This window comes from Jaculus jaculus, chromosome 12, assembly GCF_020740685.1.
Source record: "Jaculus jaculus isolate mJacJac1 chromosome 12, mJacJac1.mat.Y.cur, whole genome shotgun sequence".
Classification (NCBI taxonomy): Eukaryota; Metazoa; Chordata; class Mammalia; order Rodentia; family Dipodidae; genus Jaculus; species Jaculus jaculus.
Genome location: NC_059113.1, coordinates 48,726,450 through 48,747,996, shown reverse-complemented (window position 1 = coordinate 48,747,996; position 21,547 = coordinate 48,726,450). Strand labels below are relative to the sequence as shown.

Here is a 21,547-nt window from a genome sequence, read left to right as displayed (position 1 = left end):
AGACAAGACATAACTGAGCATCAGAAAGGACAATGGGTGCTTTCCAGGAGTCCTTCCCCTCCTGTTTGGAGCCCCGGGGCTTCTCTAGGAGTCCAGGCCTTCCCATGAGTCCAACTCCTTAGAGGCCAATCCATCTGCTTCTTACTTCAAAGGTTCCCATAAATCACAAAAGCTGACAGCGCCACATCCCAGAGGCACCGAGGATGTTTGCTTTGATTGGCTTTTGTTTTTGCTTTACCCACTCCCCTGAAAGGGAAACAAAGGCCACAGGACAGGCTGAGAGTGTGGCCTCAGGAGCCTCCATGGATGATCACGCATCAATCTTCAGTCCCTGAGAAGCCACCTGGTCCACTCTGACACCTGGGAGATCCCCTGTAAGGAATCAAAGCTCAGAGTCTAACCAGGGCCCTTCTCTCCCTGAAGACAGACAGGAGGAGACAGGAACAGATGGACACATGACCACTGACCTCTACACAACAGACCTGGGCTGCAGCTGGGCTGCAGAGTGCTCCACACACCCTGGCTTGCAAGGCACGGAGATGGCAAAGCTCTCCAACAGGACAGGGGTGCCCTGAATGCCAAGTGACTAGCCTGAGTCAGATAGAAACACAAAGGCACTTGTCTGCAACCAAAGCTGGTACACTCTGAGTGGTCTTCCCGCCCTCTAGAATGAAGAGTCAAATATGTACTTATTTAGTAATCAGTCAGTCACTCACTGACTTAGTTACTAAGTAGCTACTAGGAACTGAATACAGGGTATAGGCAGGTGAAGCTCACACTCTTCTACTGCACTAGATCCCACCCCAAGTCCTATTCATTATAAAGCCCAGGGCTCAGTTGGCCTGTCTGAATTGCCAAAACAAAGCCCAGGTGACTGGGTGCCTCACACAGCGGTAGCCAGTCTCATAGCTCTGAAGGATGGAAGTGGAGGGAGGGAGAGTCATAGGTTGGCTTCACTGACAGAGATGTTCTAGGCCTCCTCTGGTTAGTCATGTCTCCTCAGCTTGTAAACCTAGCTGCTGTTTCCTGCTCTTCTCTGAGTGTATCTGTGTCCAAATTCTCTTTTTTGAGTGAGTGAATGAGTGAGTGTGTGTGTATGTTATATGCATGCGTGTGCATATTCACGTGCATGTATGTGCAGGTAGACTTGTATGCACATAGATGCAGCAGCCAGAGGTTGGGTTGGATGTCTTCCCCAGCCAGTCTTCCCCTTATTTTTTGAGAGAGGACTGCTCGTTCAACCTGGAGCTCTCCAGTTCACTAGAATTGCCAGCCCCAGAGACTGTCCAGTCTCCACCTCCACTGCACAGGGATTGCAAGTGTGCACTGCTACACCTGGCTTTTATGTAGGTGCTGGGGTTCCGAGCTCAGGTCCTCAGGGTTGGGTGGCAAGTACTTCTCCCACTGAGCCACATTCCCAGTCCCAAATTCACCCTTTTATAAGGAGCTAGGTACACTGAAATAAGACCCACCCTAATGACCTCTATAAAACCCCTTCTTCAAGGAAGGTCACAATCTGTGGGACCAACATATTTCTGCTGGAGCAGGGCACACTGCAACCCTAACTATATAATACTCATTTGTGAAAAAAGTTGAAATAAGCCTCTATTTTAATAGCCACATAAAGTATAAACTGTAAGATCAAAAAGCTAGCTTTAATTATATTTCTACCTCTTTTTTTTGAGGTAGGGTTTTACTTTAGTCAAGGCTGACCTGGAATTCACTATGTAGTCTCAGGGTGGCCTCGAACTCATGGGAATCCTCCTACCTCTGCCTCCTGAGTGCCGGGATTAAAGGCGTGCGCCACCACACCTAGCTCATACTTCTACCTCTTTATCTGTCCATATTCCCAGTATATTGCTTTCATATCCGAATATCAAGAAAAGCCTGAGAGATTGTGGTGTGGGGGGACTGCGTTACACACCTAGCCCTTTAGGAAACTCACACAAGGAAAAAGAATTTCCACAGTTCATGGCAAATGTCCAGGTTTCAAATTAAACAGCTTCAGTCTGTCCCTAAACAAGCTAACTGGGAGATGCCCAAAGACACTGTAGGTCTGTATAAAAATGCAAACTGAACACAGAGCTTTTCATATTATTAAACATGTCTAAAATAGAATGTGCAAGTGTGCATCAAATGTTTTGTTCAGGCTACAGGGACTATCTCCCACCCCATCCACCCTCCCCTACCCATGAGCTATCTGAAAACCCAAGGGTTTGGTCAAGCTGAGTTTCCTGCAACCTTAAGCTCCCACTTGCCTTCACAAGGCACCCACAAGGCCCAGGGGCACCCTTGGCAATCTTATGAGTGACAAGGTCTTACTCACTAAGTGCACTCCCACCTGCTTCTTCTCACAGACACCTCTATTTTCACAAAGCACAGCAGAGGGCAATGGAGAGGTGGGCGATCACCATGCCCGCAGTCCTCTACTCAGTCTTTCCAGGGATGCACAGGGAGGCGTCTCCAGCGCCCTCGGGATAGCAAGTTCAACAGTGTAAGCGTCCCAGCACTCTCTCCCCCACCCCCACTTCCTCCCACCCTGCAGTGCTCAAGCTAGGTCAATTCTGGTGACTGAGGACAGCCATGAGCCGAGAAAAGGGAAATGGCGCCTTCCCAAGCCCCTACCCATCACCTCATGTAAGGCAGTTTCCCTCTCCTCACTCCATAGCCCTTCAGCCCTCTTTTTATCCTCCTCCTCCCTTCCCTGTCTCCCTCTCCTCTCTATCTCCTCCCTTTCTTGCCACCCCACATTGTGGAAGTTCTTGCCTCACCTGCCCTTTCTCTCTCTATGGCTTCAGATATCACCAGTCTCTCTTGATGTTGATGTAAAATTCTTGGGCCCTCCCCCCAAAAAAACAGTTTGTCTCGGTTACTCTCTAACCCAAACCCTAACAGATAGATATCCAAGCCTCTTACAAAGCCTATAATCTACACATTTCCCTCCCATGTGAGGTAAATCACCTCTAGGTTACCTACACATCACTTTATCCATGTGTATTCCACATAAAACCCAGTGTATGCTAAATTCAGACTTTGCTTTTGGACTTCTAGAATTCTTCAAATATTTTCAATCTGAACTTAGTTGAATACACAAATGCTAACCATATTCTATCTGTAAAGATGAACACCTTCCCTGGGGACATACAAGAAGGATACAGGAACCCAAGCCCCAGCAGGAGATCTTCAATCTTTAATCACACTGGAAGGCAGCCTCTTTACTAGAATAAATAAGTAAATAAACCCAGTTAAGATAGGAACAGACCACCTCTTCCTACAGTCATATTCCAGAAATGGCTATCAAAGCAGAAACAAAGAGCACAGGAAGGAGGAAGATGGACCGCTGGGAGACTTAGGTGGACCATATGCAATGTACATCTCTCCTACTATAATCTGATCTTATCCCATCCAGAGAAGATTCTCTTAGGCTGGGGAGGTAGCATAACTGGTAGAGTGCTTGCCTAGCATGCACAAAGCCCTGGGTTTGATTCCCGGCACTGCATAGCCCAGGTGAGTCGCTGCATACCTGCCATCCCAGCACTCAGGAGGTGAAAGCAGGAGGGTCAGAAATGTAGGATCAAAGCAAGGCTTAGTGACTCATGCCATTAATCCCAGCATTCAAGAGGTTGAAGTAGGAGGATCACCCTGAGTTTGAGGTCAGCCTAAACTACAGAGTGAGTTCCAGGTCAGCCTGGGTTAGATTGAGACCCTATCTCAGAGAAAGAAATCAATTCTCTCTGAAATCTCCCTCATTAGCGCCATAAATCCTCCTGCTTAGCTATAAAGTTACTGTATTGGATGCATAACTCACACTTGAGACACAGCACTGTTTATTTAGCTTGAAAGACACAGGCATTTCCAAGGTTTTAGGATTACAAAAGCTTAGCAATGAACAGGATGGCATACCCATTGTTTAGCAGACCACAGTGTGTGTGCAATTCAAACGTTAGCAGGCGGAGCCAACCAGCCCTGAAAGTGGCAAATTACCCACAATGCCACACTCCCCACAGTACTATTTATACAATCTGTATTGCTCAGATTATCAGACAACTGAAGAAAATGAAAGAGCATAGCATGAGATTCAGGAGAAAGCTAGCCTCTCTTAGGCAGTTAGGGACAGAAGCCCAAAGAGAGAACCAATACCACCCTGCCTTGGCAGGAATGGAAATCTACAACAGCTACAGTACCCCTGCTGCCCACAACCTAGGACCCTAGCTAGAAGGGTGGTATTCACTACCAACGTGAACAGACCCTGGAGGCTGCCTTTCAAAGCTACAAACGAATTGGTTCTTCCCTTTACATACATGAATCTGACAAAAGAATCCTCTGTGTCCACTTTCAACTGACTATAAAGGCCTGTCCATGTTGTTCCTTCCATCCCCCTCTCTCTGCCTCTCCTCCCTCTGGTCACAGGGACACATGTGAGTCTGGCTTCCCCTCCCCACCTCACCCCACCTCCCAGTCTCCCACCTTCACCCAGCATGGCTCGGTGGGAAAGAACAGAATACTGCTTCTTGTTCCGGGTAATTTTCTGCTTACCTCTGCTTTATATTTTGTAGTAAATTCTCGCTTTATAATTTATTTTTAGTTATTTATTTATTTGACAGAGAAAGGGGGGAGAGAAAGAATGGGCATAACAGGGCCTCCAGCCACTGCAAACGAACTCCAGATACATGCGCCCCTTTGTGCATCTGGCTAACATGGGTCCTGAGGAATCGAACCTGGGTTCTTTGGCTTTGCAGGCAAATGCCTTAACCACTAAGCCATCCCTCCAGCCTGTAAATTCTCACTTTAATTACATGTACGCTTTTCCTCTCGTCAGTCTCTGAATCTACCACGTGTGTGTTGCCCTTACACTCAAGATCTGCCACGTTGGGCGCTTTTTCTAAACTCTGGGCCTGCTACCTGTGTAATTTCTTCAAACCCAGGGTAACCAGGGGTGTAACTCTCTTTACTACTCATTTCTCATCTGACCTTCTAGATCTCTGCTTTGATATTTTTCTCTCTGCTATTCTCCCTTAGGCCACCACTATTTGCCCTCCTAACTTTCTTCCATGGGGAAACTCAGGGCAAATGCTGCATGTCTCTGCTAAACCTCCTTACATAAGCACCAAGGTTCTAGCTTCCATGTGTCTGCGACTCTGCTCCAACCGTTTCTCTTACATGAATCTCATAGACTACGCAGTGCCTTCCACAGGAGCGCAGGTTTTCTACTTTCCACCTGCTTATGACTCTGCTCTAGCCTTCTACCTAGATCCCAATTCCCCTTAAGTAAACCTCACAATCTGTGATTCCTCCCTAAATAAACTTAATAATTCATAATTTATCCTTCTTGAGACTGACGTTAGCAATTCTTTCTTAAAAATAGAACAGGATCCACCTTGAACCCCAAAATCCTGCATCAATGGGACTTAAGTTTGTGTCATCTTGATGAGAAAGCTAAACTCATCTTTACGTCAGTGGCACTTTGCATTGGTGCTCTTGCAGACTACCTAGCTATTGCTAGAGATCAAACTCGGGTCTTCACACAGGCCAGGTAAAAATGCTCTTCCACCAAACCATAAGCTAGCCTCCCTTCTCCTTTTTCTTTTTTTTAAAAAAAATTCCAGAGAATGAAAGAGGCAGAGAGAGAATGAGCATGCCAGGGCTTCCAGCCAGTGCGAACAAACTCCAGATAAATGTGCCACCTTGTGCATCTGGCTTACGTGGGGTTCCTAGGGAATCGAACCGAGGTCCTTTGGCTTTGCAGACAAGCACCTTAATTGCTAAGCCATCTCTCCAGCCCTTGTTTTTGGTTTTGTTTTTTCAAGCTAGGGTCTCGCTCTAGTCCAGGCGAATCTGGAACATACTATGTAGTACCAGGCTGGCCTCAAACTCACAGTGCTCGTCCTACCTCTGCCTCCTGAGTGCTGGGATTAAAGGCGTGTTCCACCATGCCAGGCCCAGCCTCCCTTCTCAACTGGAGCCACCCCTCTAAGGATGAAGCCTGGCTCTACCACCGACTCATTCCCCAGCCTCTCTTAAGAGCTCTTGATGAATTCTGCAAGCAAATCCCTTCTACTGTGCTCACTGCTATAATAAACACTTTCTCTCTGCTCACAGTGGAAATTTTCAAGTGAGATGCCAAAGGCTTCACACTCAGAGACACAAAACAAGCCAAAGACACAAGGAGCCACAAGGGACTGGAAAAGGCAAAAAAAAAAAAAAAAAAAAAACTTCCCCAGCATCTTTAGGCAGTGTGGACTTTACAACAACTCCTTAATTTTTCCCTCAAAACTGTGGGAATATAAAATTCTGTGAAGTCACCCAGTTTGTAGTACTTTGTACTTTGTTATATAGTCCTACAAAAATTCATTCACAGATTTTTTTATTTACTTATTGCCATTATAAATCACACATTTCTGCTTTGTTCCATGACAATCATGCTTATCTTTACTGACTGTGATGGCTTCATTGTGGATGTAACCATTGTAGGGTCTTTAGGCTGACCCCTGCATACTCTTGACACAAATACCACTTTTGGAACATGGACCCACTTTCTACCACAAGAGTATGCCCCAGGCTTATCTTGCAGCTCTCCTGGTTCTGGAATTGTCACCGTCATCTCTCCAAAGCATTCCAGCTCTTTTAATATTCAGAAATTTAGAAACAAGGATTTTGGAACTGAGAACACACGGTGTTGATGAGGTGCAGAAACAACTATCATGTAAAGAATTCAATGCATTACACAGTATGTAATTTTATCGTATGTGTATATGAAGTTATAAATCACACCTGTGCCACCAACCCCAACCTGGTCCCCACACAGCACATGTGAACCCTCTCCGTCCACAGTGAGAAGTCTGATGCCAACAACATCAATGTACTTCTCATTATAAATCCCACAATTCCCACCCAATACCCAGCCACTGAGGAACCTAGACCTTCCAAGAAGAATCTGTTTTCAGGTGATGTTTTGTTTTCCCTGTCAGCTGAGGTCACACCATCACAGCACTAGTGTAACATTACATGAATCAAGTTTCTTTCCCCACAACCCTTTAGGGTAAGCATTCGTCCATGTGCAACAGAAGTGCCTTGTTGTACCTGCTGCATTTGCTGTACTTCCCCAGCTTGTCGCCTTTAGTGACTTCATTCTGCAAGTTTGACCATGTAGAATTTTAACATGTTCCCAGTCAAAATATATATTTTTTAAAGGAGAATAAGCCGGGCATAGTGGCACACGTCTTTAATCCCAGCACTCAGGAGGCAGAGGTAGGAGGATCACTGTGAGTTCAAGGCCACCCTGAGACTATATAGTGAATTCCAGGACAGCCTGAGCTAGAGTGAGACCCTGCCTCAAAAAAACAAAAAATAAATAAGTGAGAATAAACTAATAAATGGAAGGAAACTGATGTCACATAGTATAGGGCATACACCAAAAGCTCACTGTAAATGTCATGCTCAATGGTGAAAAACTGAAAGGTTTCCTTCCAAGGTCAGAAGCAAACCAGAAGGACCAACATTCAATGCTTCTATTCAACATACTAGTCAAAGTAGTAGAATTGAGCAGTGGGGTAAGAAAAAGATAACAACAAAAGGCATCCAATTTAGAAAGGACGAAGTAAAATTAGCTTTTTGCAGATAACATGTTCTTATACATATATTTAAGCTAATAAGTTCAGCAAACTCACAAGACCAAAAAAAAACACAACAAATCATAAGCTAATGATGAGCAATTCATAGAGTAAATTAAGAAGATAATTTCAATTGTAATAAAAATGGAACACTTAGAAATTGTCTAAACTATGGAAACAAAATTCTTACACTGAAAAACTACAAAGCACTCATGGAAGAAACTAGATTGAAATAAATGGAAAACCACTCGTGAATGGGCTGAAGACTGCAATGACATTACTATTACTGAAAGCAATCTATAGATTCCATGCAATCCCTCTCCAAATCCCAACGACCCATGTGTGTCTAAGGACACCTGAACTGAGACCAATGAGGCAAGTGGAAGTGAATTTAATGTTCTTTTTAAATAATTTTAACATAAAGAGCTGCACGTGTTTGGCAGCTACCTATATTCCGCAGTATAAGTTACAGTGGGTTCAGGCCAAAATGTTTCTGTAATTTAACTACACATCATGTTAATGTTAACTGGTCTTTCAGGAAGGTGTGGAAACCATTGAGTCCAGGGAAAGGCAGGAACCCTCCCCCACGCCAGGATGGGACAGCAGCCACATTCTCCCTGATAACATCTCAGAAGTGATAGAGTGCTGACTGAGGCTCCTTCCAACACAATTGAAGAAACACACACTTCCCATTGGAGCTTAAGACCTTCTTAGAGGCCAAGGTACTTAGTCGAATTAGGCTAAATTTTTCTGTAATTATTTCCTTCCCTTTGGCCTTTGGGGATGGGGGGAAACAGAATTAGAACTGGAAAGAAAACACCCCCAGGAATCTCATCAATGGAGCAAACCACACCAACACAATCGCTTAGTTTTGAAAAGCTAAATACCTAAAATTGTCCAACCATTCCTTAATCACTCTGTAGCTATGATTTCAAACAGATTACCCCCCCCTTTTTATGACCCCTGCACACTCAAGCAGAGCTGTCCCGCCCTCCTTTCCAACGTGGCAAGCTTCTGAACAGAACAAAATAAGTACATGCACGAAAAGGAGGCAGCCCGGAGCCCCAGCTACTTGCCACCATAATTCAGGGGCTGCAGCTACTCTTATTACTTCAGTCTTTATTCCAAAACTCAAGAAGCCCCGTTGTTTATGAGATCCTAACTGGTGCCGGTGGTACAGTGGACCATGCAAAACTAAGCACCTAAAATAAAGTTGGCCAAATCTGTCCATTTCAACCAATGCTACCTTAAGGGATCCTCAGAAACCTTGGCGGGGGGTGGGGGGGGGGAGGTGGCAGGTACTTTCTTATCCCTGAAATACCACCTAGAATTATATAATCAGAACTTTCCAAGGAAAGACACAATGGGTGGGCACATTTGCAGCACATGGTGGGAGACACGGAAAGTCCCACCCATTAGGAACCTGGCCTCGTACACAGCACATTTTAAGTGTCAGTTCTCGGCTGAAATAATTGTAAAGGGGATTAATCTTCCCTCCTAGTCCTCCACTTATAACCCCAGTGTATCTGTTGCTCAGATCTTCAGAAAGATTCCCAAAAAAGAGGTCACATAAACTGCAGACTCCACCAGGCTTGAAGAATCCCTGAGGCTACATGTTTAAAAGTGACTCACTGCAAGTCACTCCATAATAGAGAGGGACACACGAACACCAGTTACAGCTGCCCTCAGTAAACAATAAGTTTAACAATGAAAACAGAAATGTGATTTTACATATTGCTCCAAACATCTGCAGACAACGTCATCAAAAAGTGCCCCAGAAATGCAAGTCTGTAAGCCAGTGTTAACTTTTTTTGCATGCAAATTATTAAGCAGAATTCTCATCAGTTTTCTAAGTATGATTTGTTTGCTAACTCAAGTGTACAGCCTCAGGGCTGGGGTTGTAATGCAGCTAGTGAAAGAGCACTTGTCTAGCATGCAAGAGACCTTGGAAAGATGATAGTTTTTGTTTTTGTTTTAACTTCAGCCTCAGTTACCCCTTCAGACACAATGAGAGTCCCATGGGGCTCTTGGCATTCAGATTCTCAGGGTAGCTGTCTTCTCAACTTGAACTCATTAAATACCAAAATGTTTCAAATATGTAGTACCTTACTTGGAGCACAGCCATAATAAGAAAAACATGTTGCCTTATGACACACGTAAAGTTTCTTTTGACACAGTCACCTTCTATGAGATGTTTTCTTTTCTATTATTGCATACTATGGCCATCACTCTAGGTCTGGGCCAGAATCAAACTATACTACCCAAATGAGAGGAGGAGGGACCCTAAAACTCCTATCCACATACCCAGGAGGAATGCATAGACCCAAATCAGGTATTTGTGTCCTTAAAAATCATCCTACAAAAAAAAGGACTTACAAATCCATTTAAACAATCTTTTCCAGTTTCTTGTTTGTTTTCTCGAGGTAGGGTCTCACTCTAGCCTAGGCTGACCTGGCACTTTGTAGTTTCAGCCTGGCCTCAAACTCACAGCAATTCTCCTACCTATGCCTCCCAGAAGTACTAGGATTAAAGGCATGTGCCACCATGCCCGGCTCCCTTTTGCAGTTTTTATGCAGTAATTTCTTTCACGTATAAAACATTCAAATTACAGGGATTCACTCCTATTGCCAGCAGAAAAGATCCCGAACAGCCAAGTCTCCTGAAATGATATAATTTTATCCATATTCTGAATGGTCATTATCATGTTCTTTGCATTTAAGTTAACCAGGCTGACAATACCAAAAGAGAACCGTGCCTTACTCCTTCCCCTATAAATCACAAAAAGTGGGGGGAGAAGGGGGAAAATTACCTCCACATAGGGATCAAAAAATTAACAACGACCCTGGATGGCTTTGTTTGCCAGACATTTCCTCCTTTCCACTGAGGCGATAGGTGATGGCAGTTCTCACTGCTACACCCGAATGCAAGCAGCTTTCCTGAACTGGTTACAACCTTGATTTTCGGCGATGAACCACCCACCCGGAACACTTCACAGCAGCAAACCCCAATCGCCACCCCAGTTGCTTCCAAGATGCCCCAAAACCACAGGTTTTAAGTTGCAGGCTGAGGTATAACGGGACAGTTAAGCATCGTGTAGTCGCCAGCAAAAGCTGTAACCAACCACCCTTGGAGGCGACTTTTGTAAGGCCTTCTAGGAATTTAAAAAAAAAAAAAAAAAAAAAGTCCTGACATAGGGAAGAACATAAGGAGGATTCTAGCTCGGAGACAGGCGACAGAATTGTAATGTTTCACCCTGCACTCAACAGTTTATGCTTTCGTGAAGAGTCATAAATGTAAAGCAGGTAATCAGGAACGCTTGACAAAATCAGCATCTGCTTAAACCCCAACGGCCCCCAGAGTTCTGAGCACTTCAGCTTCTCCCTGGGGCCAGCTGGGCAGCAGGGCCGGATACCGGAGCGCATGGAGCGCAGCAGGATGCGGGAAGAGCCAGCCAACCCCCCCCCCCCCACCGCCTGCAACAACTCCCTAATTCTCACCTGCCTGCAGGAATGCGAGGGGGTGTAGGGTACTGAAGCCCCTTTACCAGTATGGAGTGTCTTACAAGTGTGGAAAACTTAGGCAAACCTGAGTCTCAAATCCTCCTCCCCCAAGCAGGCTGATTCCAGAATCTGGCCCGGAACACTCGGGTCTGTAGGTGTTCCCGAGTCTGTACCGTAAAAGAGCCTTCGCCACATTCTCGGGGAACCACAGTCAGTCCCTTCCAGTCCTCTAGAAACCCACGCAGCCCCCCTCCAGCCCCGGTCAAAGCGATATGCTTCAGGAAATGCCACCCTCCCTCTCCGTGCGGGCGCGCGCCTCCAGGTCCCGGAATCCCGGGATGCGGCCGGGCCTCACCACCCAGGGTCCCTCACCCTAGTCCCGAGAAACGTCGCTATCGCCACCTTGACCAACAAAAGGAAAGACGAGAGCCTCCATCAAGCGGCTAGGTTAGAAAGGGTCGGGAGCCCTGAGCTACCGCCGCCTAGAAAGCAGCTCCTCCAGGACAGACGGGGGGGAGAGGGGTCCGTGTGCCCTGAATAGGTGACCTGGAGGACAGAGTGCGGGTCCAGGGATGCACCGGGGCACGTCTGTGATCGCTCGTCCCGGCCGAGGAGCACACTCGCTTGCTCACGACCCTCAGAAAGTTCTGGTTTAGGGGCTCCCCGCCACCGCCCATCCCAGCCTCTGGAAACACTTATCCGTCCCCAGAGCGCGGCTTATTGGAACCAGCCCCAGGCGGCCAGGGGAGCGGGCCCAAGCTGGCGCCGCGCGCGGAGGACGGCCCTGGCCCGCGCCCCTCGTTCGGGAAGCCGGGCGCCGGCGAGGCGGGGACCGAGCGGCGGGGAGCAGGGCGATGCGGAGCGCGCTCGCAGTCCTACCTGAGGTCCAGGGTGCGGAGAGCAGGAGTGCCGCGGCCGCCCAGACGGCAGGGGCGCACAGCGGCGGCCGCGCGGAGCCCCGGGCCATGCTGCTGGCCCTGGGTGCCGGGTCGCCCTCGGCTCGGGCGCTTCGAGCTTCGGGCCGGGGCGCCTCCTCACCCCCTCCCGCCACGCGTTAGATCCTCCGACTCCCGGCTCGTCTCAGGATGGTCTCCTTCGAGGACCACGTCGTTGGCCCGACTTTATCGGCCGGGATGTGCCGCGCGGCTCCGGCTCCGGCAGAAGGCTGGCTGGGGAGCCTCCGGGGCGCAGGCTAGGGCGTCCCGCCGGCCGCCGGGTGGAGAGCGGGAGGCGGACCGCGGGCGGGCGGGCGGGCGCGCAGGAGGCAGGGTCCCCCATCACCCGCCCCATGGACAGCGGGGCCCGAGGCAGCGCCCCCTGCCGGAGCGAGACGCGTGCGACGGCCAGGGCGAGCGGGAAGAAAGAGCGGTGCGGCCGGGTGCCCAGGAACTGAACACTTCTTGCGGTGACCCTCCACCAGAAAAAGCCAGAGAGCTGTCCCGTGCCTGAGTGAAACCCTGGGTGCGGAGTAGGAGGTGAGGTGTGGGCTTGGCAAAAACGCATCCCCACACACACACCTGCAACCTGCCAAAGCCAGCGGGGACCATCGAGGCCCAGTGGGGGCCCTCCAAAACGCTCAAAAACTGTTGGGAATGGCGGCAGCCCGCCCGAGAGCCACGCGCTCTGAAGCCGTCGCTGCTTTTGGTGGACTGTTGAAAGCAAATTGTGTCACTTTACGCATTGAAGGCAGAACACTTATTTGTTCTCTGCAGAGCCCCGGACACGCAGAAGTAGTTTGCTTCACTTAGTAAGTCATTATGGACGCAATTCAAAATAACACTTACTTTTTTTGCTTATTCCTGGCTTTGCTTAGCACATGCAAAGGTCTGGATTTGGAAGCCCTGATCCTCTTGTTTGTAGCTGAGGAATTTTCTTTGTTTTTTTTTTTGTTTTTTGTTTTTTTTTTTCGGTTTTGGAGAATGGCTTTGGATTCTCCAGGCCTCTCGGTTGTTTGTTTTATGTGATTTAACTGATTAACAACTGATTGCTGATTAGTGTTCTTGCTTGAGCAGTACTCCCCCCGCCCCCACACACACACTGGACTGAAGGAGGGAGGCCTCTAAGCCTGCTCCCCTGAAAATGGCCCCCAGCCTCAGACAGGGCAGGAAATAGAAGTCTCTATCTGAACCAGCCCTGGCCCCACCTTCTCTGCCCAGTGTGTCTGGGGAACATCTCACACAGTTCCAGTTTTCATTCCTAACACGCACTGGAGGGTCTGACTGAAACCTGCAAGGGGCTGCTGGGAGAAGCCTTCTTACCTGTATAAACAGTTCCCCCAAGGAACTGCTATCCAGGGCCTGCAGTCTGTCTGTTCCATTTTCATTAAGTCAGACCAACCATTGGGGGTTTGGAACTTAGAGCTTCAAGAACAACTCTTAGAACTAATGTACTCAGACTAAAAGGGATGCTTAAGGGCCCTAAAGGGAAGGTAAGAGAAGCCAAACCCCAAACACCTGACAGCCCTTAAAGCAGGCCCTGGATAGGAGAATATAAAAAGAATAAAACATCAAAACAGAAGAAGGCTACCTCTTTGTCTCTCTCTCATAAATAAATAAAAAAACATTTTTTAAAACAGGCTCGAGAGATTGCTTAGTGGTTAAGGCATTTGCCTGCAATGCCAAAAGACCCAGGTTCGATTCCCTAGGAACCACATAAGCCAGATGCACAAGGTTGTGCATGCATCTGGAGTTCATTTGAAGTGGCTGGAGGCCCTAGCACCCATTCTTTTTTGTTTCTTTCTTCCCCTCACCTGACAAATAAATAAAATATTGAAAATAATAACAGGACTACCTAGAAAAAGGAGTAGGTTCAACAGAGTGGGGGAGGGGAACAAAAAAGTAATAGGAAGGGATTACAGTAGGTTCATGTATGAAACTCCACGATAAATGCTTTAAAAATTATCATTTCCCCTCATGTCTGTGGGTCAAGAACTCAGGAGATAGGAGAAGATACTACTGCTGTTTGGCTAAGTGGATATGTTGTGTCTACCAAATTGTCCTCTAAATATTTATGTTTATGCCCGTAGAATAGTGCTGCTCTCATCTTTGGATAAAGAAGCATTTTCTTTGCAGTTGGTAGTAACTACTGGGGAGACTCAAAGCAAGTCAAAGTGTTGAGAATAAGTGACTGTTGAAGACTCAGTGCCAAATGAATCATCTCTGTCACCCTGTCCAAGGCATTGTAGAAGAGGAATAGAAAGAATTTAAGAGCCAGAAGATGGGGAGGTGTGTGTTAAAATGATGTCTTCCAGACATGAAGTGGCTGTTGCAGCTATGACTTCATAAACACTGTAGTTATCTGCACTAGAGCTACACAATAATTGGGCCCAAAATCATCATGGATGATGAAGTGGTGGGAAGACATCAAAGTAGAAGAGGGATGAGTTAGGAAGAAGGGATTCAGTAGAAGGAGAATGGGGGAGAGGAGACTAGAGAAGGTAACATGAGGAGATTATGATCAAAATACATTACATGTATGGCCAGGCGTGGTGGACCATGCCTTTAATCCCAGCATTTGGGAGGCAGAGGTAAGAGGATCACTGTGAGTTCAATGCTACCCTGAGATGACACTGAATTCCAGGTCAGCCTGAGCTAGAGTAAGACCCTATAGAAAAAAAAAAAAAAAATACATACATATATATATATATATATATGTAATCATGTATGAAAATTGCTAATTTTAAAAGTTAAAAAAAGAATGTACACACATATCTCCTTTCAGCAAGTGTGACATAATCTAGGCACAGAGAGGTAAACAGGCAAACTTGTCCAAAAAGCTGCTCATTTCTCCCCACAAACACCTTGGCATAGTCAAAGGAATCCCATATTGCTAAACCTATGAGTATTTTTGTTCTCTTGTTTGTTATCTGGGCAGCATTCCCTCCATGGGACACATGTTTCCCCTCAGCTTTTAAGACACCAGGCACTCTGGTTTGCTTCCATCTTTAGCCACACTTTCATGCCCTTTGCAATTCAGCTTCTTCCATACAGGCACCATGCCAGCTCTGTCCTCCACCATGCTTGCGGCCACCACATGGGCTCAGTCCAGCATGCTCACAGACACCATGCAGACTCTGTCCATCACCGTGCTCATGGCTGGTGCCGACTCTGTCCCCCATTATGCTCTTGGCTAAGTGCACTCTTGTACAGATCTCTCCCAAGTGCAAGACTTCAAATACCATGATCTCTGAGGCTGCCACTCTGTGTCTCCAACCTGGGCCATTTCTCTGACATCTAGGCCTATATTCTCTTTCTTTCTTCCTTTCATTTTTTTAGTTTTCTTTCTTTCTTTCTTTCTTTCTTTCTTTCTTTCTTTCTTTCTTTCTTTCTTTCTTTCCTTTCTTACTTCCTTCCTTCCTTTTTGGCATGTGTGTAGTATGTATGTGTGTATGCATGTTGACATGCATATATTCATGTTTGTATGTGTGGATGCATGCATGCGTGCACACATGTGGAGGCCAGAGGTCAACATTGGATGTCTTCCTCAACTATGGCCGTATTAATTCATATAGGGTCTCTCACTGAACCTAGAACTCATTGATTTGACCAAACTAGCACAGCAAACAGTTACTCACTGTGCTATCTCCCCAGCCATAGGCCTGTATTTTCAACCATATTTTTGGTGTTTCCAGATGGCTGTCCCAGTAGTACCTCAAATTCAAGTTACCCAAATCATGAAAAAAGTACCTACATCCTTGCCCCAAACTAAGTCTTTTTCCTGTGTCCTTACCCTCACCCAACCACACCATCATCCTTGTAAAACTTTTAGCCTGTCCTTTGATATCCACTTTCTCCTATATCTAGCCCATCATCACCTTCTGGTGGCTCCTGCCTATGTCCTCTATCCCCTGCCTCACCCTAGCCCAACAAAATCTCATGTTTTCCTTAGATAAAAAGCCTCCATCTATAGGCTTTCCTTCTATACTTTCAACCATGTATGGGAAGATCTTTTCAAGCAAATCTACTTAGATCAATGCCCAGTGGCTCTCCAGGGTTCCAAAGAAAAGATCTTCATAATCCTAGGGATCTGATTTTAGCCAGCTCATCCAGGACAGTAGGATCTCCTTTGCTATGATTTTATGGTGCACAGTTTTGGTCCTCTGTGGCCAGTAATAACTCAAAGATATTAAGTACAGGAGCTGGGGAGATGTATCAGTGGGTAAAGCTGTTGCCATGCACACATGTTGACCTGAGTTTGGAGCTCTAGAAGGCATATAAAGTTGGACATGAAAGTTCAAATCTCTGTAATCCCAGCACACCTACAACAAGATGGAAGACACAAACAAGAAAATCCTCAAACATATAAGCACCTAAAAAAATGTTCTACGGCACTAGTCATCAGGGAAATGCAGATTAAAACTACATTGAGATTCCATCTCACTCCTGTCAGATTGGCCACCATCATGAAAACAAATGATCATAAATGTTGGCGGGGATGTGGAAAAAAAGGAACCCTTCTGCACTGCTGGTGGGAATGCAATCTGGTCCAGCCATTGTGGAAAACAGTGTGGAGGTTCCTAAAGCAGCTAGAGATTGATCTACCATATGACCCAGCTATAGCACTCCTAGGCATATATCCAAAGGACTCATCTCATTTCCTTAGAAGTGCATGCTCAACCATGTTTATTGCTGCTCAATTTATAATAGCTGGGAAATGGAACCAGCCTAGATGTCCCTCAACAGATGAGTGGATAATGAAGATGTGGTACATTTATACAATGGAGTTCTACTCAGCGGTAAAGAAAAATGAAGTTATGAAATTTGCAGAAAAATGGATGGACCTGGAAAGTATTATACTAAGTCAGGTAACCCAGGCCCAAAAAGCCAAGCGCCACATGTTCTCTCTCATATGGGGATCCTAGCTACAGATGACTGGGCTTCTGTGTGAGAATGAAAATACTTAGTAGCAGAGGCCAGTAAGTTGAAAAGGAGACATAAAGGGTGGAGAAAGGAAGGGAGGAGGATACTTAATAGGTTGATATTGTATACATGTAATTACAATGATTGTAATGGGGAGGTAATATGATTGAGAATGGAATTTCAAACGGGAAAGTGTGGAGGTGGGGAGGGAGGGAATTACCATGGGATATATTTTATAATCATGGAAAATGTTAATAAAAATTAAATAAATAAATAAAACCAAGGGGCTAGAGGTGGCTTAGTGGTTAAGGCACTATCCTGTGAAGCCTAAGAATCCAGGTTCAATTCCCCGGTACACACATAAGCTAGATGCACAAAGTGGTTCATTTGCAGTGGCTAGAGGCCCTGGTGTGCTCATTCCCCCTCTCTCAAATAAATAAATAATAAAATAAAACAAAGAAAAAAAAAAAAGAAAAGAAAATCCTCAAAGCTTGCAGAAGCCAGCCTGGCATATGCAGCTGCAAACAGAAAAAAAAAAAAAAAAAAAACCCTGTTTCAAACAAGGAAGAAGGTGAGAATGGACACCAAGACTGTCCTCTGACCTCCACATGCGCACCATGACGTGCATGCACCCACACTCATACACATGTACACATACACACAAAGAGTTTTGTTTTCCAGGTAGGGTCTCACTCTGGCCCAGGCTGACCTGGAATGCACTCTGTAGTCCCAGGTTGGCCTTGAACTCATGGTGATTGTCCTACCTTGGCCTCCCAAGTGCTGGGATTAAAGGTGTACACCACCATGTCTGGCAACTAACTTCCATTCATTCATTTGAGTATCATCCCTCGGGTTGCCTATTCCATCATCATGAGCCCATCCCAGCTCAGGGCTCCAGGTAAAGAATGCCTGGAACACACCTACAGACAATACCTCAGTTGTCACTTTGCCTATTGCTATGGTTTGGGTGGATGTCCCCCTGCTTTGTGTGACTTTTTCCTGGGGACATGAGAACAAACATTTGTTCACCTCATAAAGAACACTGATAATAGAAGAAAGAAATATTTCCACTAGTCTAGTTTAGTTAACCAGTGAGTACTGTGATTACTTATAAGAGCATAGGTGACCCAAAGGCAGCTATTGAAAAATCCACCATAGCATGGGTGAAAACATAAAAGCTACATCCTTGCAATTACCTGCACAACTTGCAGGCAGCTCCACTGAAGAGTCTCCTTTCTACCCACCCATTGTTTAGTGCTTTTATAACTTTGGATAGGTACCTTGTGAGGTTTGTAAGTTTCATGAGTTCCTGAGTCTTGTGAACCTCCCCCTTCCTGGGGAAATTTGGAGGTTTGGTGACTAGCTTATGGTGCTATTGAGAGATGGTGGACTATTTAGGAGGTGGCCTAGTGGAAGGAAGTTAGATCACTGAGGGCATATCTTTAGATGGATATTTGTGATGCCCAAAGCAACAAAACCAGCTAACCACAGATGAACTTAAAGTTCTGAAACTATAAGCCTAAATAAACTGCTCTTCCTTTTAAGCTGCCATTATCAAGTATTTGGTCACAGATGGAAACCTGACTAACACACCTGCAGGCTTTCTTGATTTGGGTCCATTCCCCCACCCCCATCTGAAATGCCATAAGAAAGGGCTAATATAACCTCAATAGTAGATTTCATATAGATGATAGATAGGTAGGTAGGTAGGTAGGTAGGTAGATAGATAGATAGATAGATAGATAGATAGATAGATAGACAGACAGATAGATTTCTCCAAAGAGAGAGAGGAATGGACAGCAAGGCAAAAAAATAAAAGGTGTTTTAGAACAAATGCAATAATTTATTTCAGTTGCCAGTCTGCTGCCATTCTCTCTAATGTACAAGAAATCTTTTTTTATTTATTTTTATTTATTTGAGAGCAACAGATAGAGAAAGAGTCAGAGAGAGACAGAGAATGGGCATGCCAGAGCCTCCAGCAACTGCAAACGAACTCCAGATGCATGTGCCACCTTGTACATCTGGCTTAAGTGGGTCCTGTGGAATCAAGCCTCGAACCAGGGTCCTTAGGCTCCACAGGCAAGATTAACTGCTAAGTCATCTTTCCAGCCCCAGTAAATCTTTATTAAATAACACTAATGGCTTCTGTAAGTACATGATTGTATGAACCTTCTCACCAGATGCATCCTAAAATTACAATCTATCCAAAATCATGGGGTGTTTGTAAATTATATTTTGTCTCAAACCATTTATTTCTAGGTAAAACTGATTAATGTATTTGAACTTTTTGTCTGCACAAATGCAAATTTGGGAATAAGATTCAGTTCTCACCAGTAGTGAAAAACATCAGAAGTTCACAAAGCTTGAGGGTCATAGTGAGTGATACTCAAGAACCATCACCTCAAGCTCCTATGATTATTGTGATCAGTGGGTATGTGTGCAGGCTCCTGTGTGAGTGTAGGCACTCATATTTCATGGTGTTTGTGTGGAAGACAATTTTCAGGTTGGTGCTGGCCTGTCCTCTTCACTTGAAGCAGGGTTTCTCTCTCTCTATTCTCATTCTGCTATTCTTCCTTAGGTGCACCTTGAGCTTTGGGGAAATGTTCCTCTCTCTGCCTCCCTCTTTACCATCAGCATCAGCATGGTGAGATTACAGCCCACCACAACTTCTAGCTTTTTACATGGGGCGTGAGCACCAAACTGGGGTACTCCAGCGTGAGCAGCAAGTGCTCTTTATCCACTAAGTCAGCTGTCCAGCTCTCCAGATCCTAACCTTTTGTCAGAAAGCAGGAGTCAATCACAGCATGAGGGTGAAGATATATTTCCTGTTAAGCTCATTATTTGTGCAGAGATAAGTTCCACCTGGTAGGTGGTGACCTGAGGGTAGCCCCCTGCTAGTACAAGTTCTTATCTTCAACACCTAGGCATCCTGGGAGGATTTATCCTCCCATTTCCCCACAGTAGCTGTCTGATTCCAAAACCACCTTCAATAGCTTCATTCTATTCTGACACTTACTACACTACAGTTAGCATCTCTATAGGGTTTAGATACCACAAGGCTGTCCCCACTTCGGATACCAGCCACATGTACTGATGTCCAAGAAGTTTGTACTCCTTTTTATTTAATGTGCATGAATGGGTCTGTGTGCTGTGTAGGTGTGTATATGTTTGTGTGGGTGAGTACATAGCTTCATGTGTGTTGTGGAGGCCATGTGTGTGTAGAGGTGAGAGGACAATGTTGGGTATAATCCTCAAGAATGCCATCTACTTTTTCACTTTTGTTTTTTGAGGTAGGGTCTTGCTTTAGTCCAAGCTGACTTGGAACCATCTGCCCCCCCCTTTTTTCCCAAGGTAGGGTCTCACTCTAGCTCAGGCTGACCTGGAATTAGTCTCAAGGTGGTCTCGAACTCATAGTGATCCTCTTACCTCTGCCTCCAGCGTGCTGGGATTAAAGGCATGCACCACCATGCCTAGTTTCCATCTGCCTTTTTTTTTGAGACAGGGACTTTCATTGGTCTGGAGCTCACCAGTTGGGCTAGACTAGCTGGCCAGTGCACCCCAAGGATCCTCTTGTCTCCACCTCTCAAACCTTGGTGTTGCAGGCATATACTACTATGTCTGTCATATATATGGATTCTGAGACTGGAACTCTGGTTCTCAGGCTTATTTGCTAACTGAGCTGTCTCCCAGCCACCAGTAGCTTGCAGTTCTATCCTACTTGCTACAAATTGAGAGTTCCTGTCACCTCCTTCTCACATTTGAGAACTTGCTAGAATAACTCACTAAATTGCAGGGCATACTTTTGCTTTATCCAAAAGGATACAACACAGGAATAGTGAATAAAGAGGTGCACGGAACAGGGTGCAGAGTTCAGGGGCTGAGGAACATGGAGCTTCCACATCTCTGCCTACTGGTTTATCCTAAAGGACCCAGTGCAGGAACAGTGAATGAAAGAGGTGCATAGAGTGGAAGCTAGAGTTCAGGGACTAAAGGGCATGGTCCACATCTCTCTGGGGACATTCTACCTTGGCACCTGGATGGATACTCATGTCTGGGAGGTCTCTGCACTCTATCACTTAGCGAGTACATATAGAAGTTTAACTGAAGAGTCATGATTGATTTTATTACTGGACACTGGTGATCAATTCAGCCCTCGGTCCCTGTCCTTTCACAGGAGAACAGTTTGGTCATGCCAATGACAAGACTATTAACCTAAAGCCATCTAAAGGCGTCAGTCTAATTAATGAATGTAAACCCAGATAAGTAAATGGACTTGGTACATGAATGACAACACGCTCTGGGCTACTAGGATTTTCTGAGAGTTTTAAGAGTTCTGTGCCAAGAACGGAGGACATGATCATGTTTATATCCCCATTATTATACCCACACGTATAATCCGAATGTTTTTATTGATGAGGCAGTTAAAAGTAAAAGTTTATTCTTTTGTGAAAATAGTCAATAATGGCACTGGACAGATGGCTTAGTGGTTAAGGTGCTTGTTTGTGAAGCTTAAGGGCCCAGGTTTGATTCCCTAGAACTCACATGAGCCAGATGCATATAGTGGAACATGGATCTAGAG

The 21,547-nt window shown here is 45.7% G+C and overlaps 1 protein-coding gene across 1 annotated transcript in view; it reads right to left on the bottom strand.

Moving 5' to 3' along the window:
- Ror2 (receptor tyrosine kinase like orphan receptor 2) overlaps window positions 1-12,077 on the bottom strand; it is a 222,543-nt gene extending 210,466 nt beyond the window's left edge. Inside the window, exon 1 of the mRNA XM_045131217.1 lies at window positions 11,990-12,077. Coding sequence (XP_044987152.1) covers window positions 11,990-12,077 — 88 coding nt within the window. The remainder of the gene's footprint in view (window positions 1-11,989) is intronic.
- Window positions 12,078-21,547: the final 9,470 nt, after the last annotated feature.